This window comes from Mytilus edulis, chromosome 7 (genome assembly GCF_963676685.1).
Source record: "Mytilus edulis chromosome 7, xbMytEdul2.2, whole genome shotgun sequence".
Taxonomy (NCBI): domain Eukaryota; kingdom Metazoa; phylum Mollusca; class Bivalvia; order Mytilida; family Mytilidae; genus Mytilus; species Mytilus edulis.
The window spans coordinates 48,530,052-48,534,963 of NC_092350.1; the positions used below are offsets into that span (position 1 = coordinate 48,530,052).

Here is a 4,912-nt window from a genome sequence, read left to right on the forward strand (position 1 = left end):
GAATGATTTTTACTTTTTACCACTGTTTTAACTTTTCCTACAAATTAAACTTAGGGAAAGGGTTTGGATCCCGTTAAAATGTTCAACCCCGCCAAATTCTTTATGTATGTGTCTGTCCCAAGTCTTTAATTCAGTGGTTGTCGTTTGTTGATGTGTTACATATTTGTTTTTTGTTTATTTTTGTACAAAAATAGGCCGTTAGTTTTTCTCGTTTGAATTATATTTCATTTGTCATTTTGGGGCCTTTTATAGCTGATTATGCGGTATAGGAATTATCAATTTCTGTGTCATTTGGTTTTTTTGAAGAGTTGTCTCGTTGGCAATCATACCACATCATCTTTTTTGTATTTACCTCTCATAATATTAGGATTATCGATTCTCTAAGGTTAGTCGAATATCACCTGATAGTTCTTATAGAGAAGATTTTCAAAGCTTTTTCCATTGAAGCCTATGTTAAACTTTGGACCCCTAATACTCCTGCCTCATGGATCCCTGAACTGGTCCGCGAGCGATTGCTATCGCTTGTTGTCCGTCGTCGTCTGGCGTAAGTGTATTTTTAAATTTCCTTTGAAACTACTGTGCAAAATTCTTTAAAAAATTAAAGTTTGATTTTTTAGTAAGGATTGTTTCTTTTACAAAAGGCTTGCTTCGATTTTTGACCTCTAAAAGCACAGCCGCTGTTACTAACTTCAAAAGTAGGATATAATGGGCACACATTAGTTTTTTGATAATATCTCGAAAATCGTTACATTTATTTCAAAACTGTCGAGGGTTCATCATGACAAAATGGACCTATGTCGAAAATTTAAGAATGATCAGTTAAAACCATATCTGAGTTGTATCCTCTTTAACATTTGTTTAGATAGCTAAATGTATCTTCATCACTTGGCGTCCGTCGATTATTAGGGCCATTCAAATAAAAATAATTATGTCGTAATAACGACATAGCATGTCTTAATTTCGACATAACATGTCGTTATTACGACATAGCTATGTCGCAATTTCCACATAATATGCCGTTATTACGACATAGTGATATCATAAATACGACATGCTATGTCGTAATTACGACATAATTATTTTTATTTGAATGGCCCTCATCGGCTTCCGTATGATACACACCCAAATCATGTTTAAAAATTTCCCTTAAGATATCAATTGTTCCAATGTCCAACTAAGAAATGTCATTGTGCATTTTGCAACACAATATATACACCTGGATATAGGTTTGTTTTTATAACGACCGATTATTATAGTCTGTCTGCATCGATAAGATGGTTTGGCAATCCTGATCAGTGGCTTTCAAATTTCGATGTTTTACTTTTGCATAAACCATCGAAATATTTGTGTAAACAGGCGACATATACATGTTCATCGTGTAGCTTCATCTTTTTATTATGTTTTACGACTTTTCCTACTCAGCTGAAAATCTCATAGGTTCAATGTGTGGTACCTGAAATTTGTTTTTCACTCTTTATTGCATTACTTTATCGACTTGCAATGAACTCAACCGCATCAAGATCTGCTACCAATACAAAGCAGTTATTTTCACAAAGTTATGTTAAGTAACAAAGTGTTTCTCAATATGTGCTTTTGTTTGTAGTATTTTGTGTACGGTTGAATTCCTTCTATCTCTTGTTGTCTATTGAGTTTATTTTGCCTCTATTGTATATGGTTTGTCTACCGGAGTTATTTTGTTCCTACTTGGATGTGTTGCTTATATAAAAACCATCGATCTATTGGTTCCTAGCGTGGGTTTCCTGCATTTTTTTTTTAGCGATAACATAAATGACGGGATACGAATCCGAAATAAAGTCTGAATATCTGAATAACTTTTAAATAATTGTCGCAAAAAAAAAGACCAACAAAGCAAAAACAAATAAGTCTATAAAATATACACAGAAAGAATCGGAATAAAAGAACCAAACAGAAAACAATCCGGGATGGACAGGTGCTCCGAAAGGGAAGCATTTCCTGTCTCAGTACTGCCACCATGTTATGTATTGCAAGTTACATTCCTGAGATAAGTCAAATTGGAAAGATGACTGAATTCTGACAACATTTGGAACATATCCATGGTCATATATTTTAAATCGGCTGCCTATAACAGTACACTAAATAATTATGGCGTCTTACAAATATATATTTGGAGGACTTTTCCATTTGGACCTTTTGTTCAAAAGTATTTTAGACGATAGAAACTATAAATCAAAGAAATATCAATATGAACTGAAATACCTGTAATATCGTATCAACTAGAAGATATATGTATACTTCATCTGCAATAACTAAGTATCGCAAACATGGACAATGATATATTTGAACTCATAATAATCTTAATTGTTGTTTCGAAGTTAAGTTCCAAACAAACCACCATTAAAGCCAATTTCTAGTATAGATATATATTGATAAGTCAAATTGAAAACATGTAAGGTATCCGTTAATTCAAGATGTATATTGTGGAATATGAAGTTAATTTCAAGGAGTAATTCCAGTTTATCAATAATTTACTGTGAATATCCTATTAGCCTCATTGACGTAAAATCAAAATGTCGCCAAAAAAAAGGGGCACATTTGGTTCCATATGAAGAGCCCTCCAAACGTCCCGTTTCCTTCTAAAATAAACGAGCACGAAGAAGTCAATTTCAGAGATCTGTTTGTTTAAATGTTTAAATCAAAGTCTTCTTTTTTTAAACACAATTTTGCATTGCCTTCCTAATACAAACATATATACTAATGTCGGCCGTTTTCTATTAAATTAAAGTTAAATTTATTACATTATTCTGTCTTCAATGTATAATTAGGAATACAAGTGTTAAGGGTAGGACATCAATTTATCATACTTATTCACGGGCAGAGGGAATTCGTATATATAGTAAAACAAATTATTCAAGTTACTAGTACATTGAATGTCAAAACGAGAAAAACAAAACATAATTATGTTTATTCATTCATTAAACAATGACAAGGAAATACAAATTAAATTTGTCCTGCTTCGCTGCTGTCTTGATTAATTGAGCCTTTAGAGATAAAACGAACTTTTAATTTGAAACATTTTTCGTCGTTTTCTTTAAAAACATACCCCCTACTGCTTCCGCCGGAACTACTACCTTCTTTCGAATCATGGCGAAGATAATAATTTATCTTCCCCGTTACAACGATTGTACCAGATGCACCTACATTATATGCACGTCCAGTTTTAACTTTGTATATTTTTCCTGGACAGCAGTGGTCAGTCATTAAATGTTTTACTTTAATATTGAAACACCCGTATAAAATTGGATTAAACGCACTCTGCAATAAGGCCGCTGTTTCAGCAAACACCATTACTGACGATGGTATTTTGAATTTATAGTCGCTGTATATTTTAATGAGCGTTGTTACAAAATACGGTGTCCAGCATGCGATAAATGTTATGATAATTGTCAGGGTCATCTTTATTGTTTTTACTTTTGCCGTTGATATTGTGTTCTTTGCGGATGCATTCTGACAGAATTTTCCACTCTGATTTCTAAACGGTTTACCTTGACGCCAAACACACAAAACAACGCTGATATAACAATATGACATAATGATGACAGGAATGATCAAAATATATGAGCTCAAAAAGGTAAAATAAACCTTTCGTTGCCAAGCCGCCGTATAGCCTTGACTTTTACATCCATACTGTACGTGTCCGTTATCAAAAACCTGTTCCTTTGTCTGAACAAATATGAGCAATTGTGGAGAGGCAAATATAAAAGCAAGTAACCAAGATGTTAAACACATTCGTTTGGCGCGTAAAGCAGACGACGGTTGGTGAAACTGGAATGGTCGACACAATGTACAATACCTGTCAATACTCATAGAGGTCAAAATGAATGTGGTGCTAGCCAAGGTCACAATTTGTAGATACGTCAATATCTTGCAAGCGGCATTGCCGAGTACCCATTCACCAAATGCCACAAAAAGAATTTCTGTTGTCATAGTTACAAAACAAACAGTTAAATCTCCAACGGCAAGATTAATAATGAACATATTGACGCGACTGTTTTTCTTTCTGTATCTCGTGCAAGAAAGTACAAAAATGATCGCCGTATTTCCTATTATCGTGACTATCATTATAACAATTAAAGACACTACTCGTTGAATAACGTCAGGGGTCCATATTTTATGATCCACCATATGTATCCTGTTTTTACAATCTGATAACGACACTGTTACTCCATTTACAGGATGGCAATTCCAACTACCTCCCTGGAAATCATAAGAGCTGTTATTGTTCATATTGTAGTAGTAACAGTCACGGAAAAAATATTTATAGTATACATCCTCGAGACATACTGGAACACGAAATCCGTCCTAGTAGTAGGACTAACATTTATTTTGCATTGAATAAAATCATCAGCCTACCGCAAGTTTAGTTTTTATCATAAATTATTGTAAATCAGGGAACAGTTGCGTGTTAATTTTGTTGGAAAGCTGCAAATAAAAGAAATGATAAATTAGTCAATGTGGTAATTTTAATCGTAATCATTACATAAATCATGAAATGTCAAATAAATATAGTAACCTGAATAATGCTGTCTTTATATTCCGCTGCTTTACGATGCCTCGCTTGGGACACGAAGAGAGGTTGAATTATTTGAGTTATAAATATAGTCACGATAGCTTGTCAGCTACTCTAGGATGTGACGAGGCAATATAGAGAACATAAAAATGATAACAGGAATGGGGAATGTGTCAAAGAGACAACAATACGACCAAAGAGCAGTAACAACCCATGGTGACCAATAGGTCTTCAACACAGCGATGAAGTCCCACAACCGGAAGCGGCCTCATTGGCACTCATTCCACATCTTCCTATATCTATTTAGCTAGACAAAAAAAAGTGCAGTTCCAGTAACAGATACCTCCTATCATCCTTCTTTGA

General features: G+C 34.1%; 1 protein-coding gene across 1 annotated transcript; it reads right to left on the bottom strand.

The window, feature by feature from the left end:
- Positions 1-2,925: 2,925 nt before the first annotated feature.
- Positions 2,926-4,384, bottom strand: LOC139481670 (neuropeptide S receptor-like). The gene has a single exon (XM_071265126.1). It carries the CDS (start codon positions 4,264-4,266, stop codon positions 2,980-2,982), a length of 1,287 nt encoding a protein of 428 aa, XP_071121227.1. The 5' UTR covers positions 4,267-4,384; the 3' UTR covers positions 2,926-2,979.
- Positions 4,385-4,912: the final 528 nt, after the last annotated feature.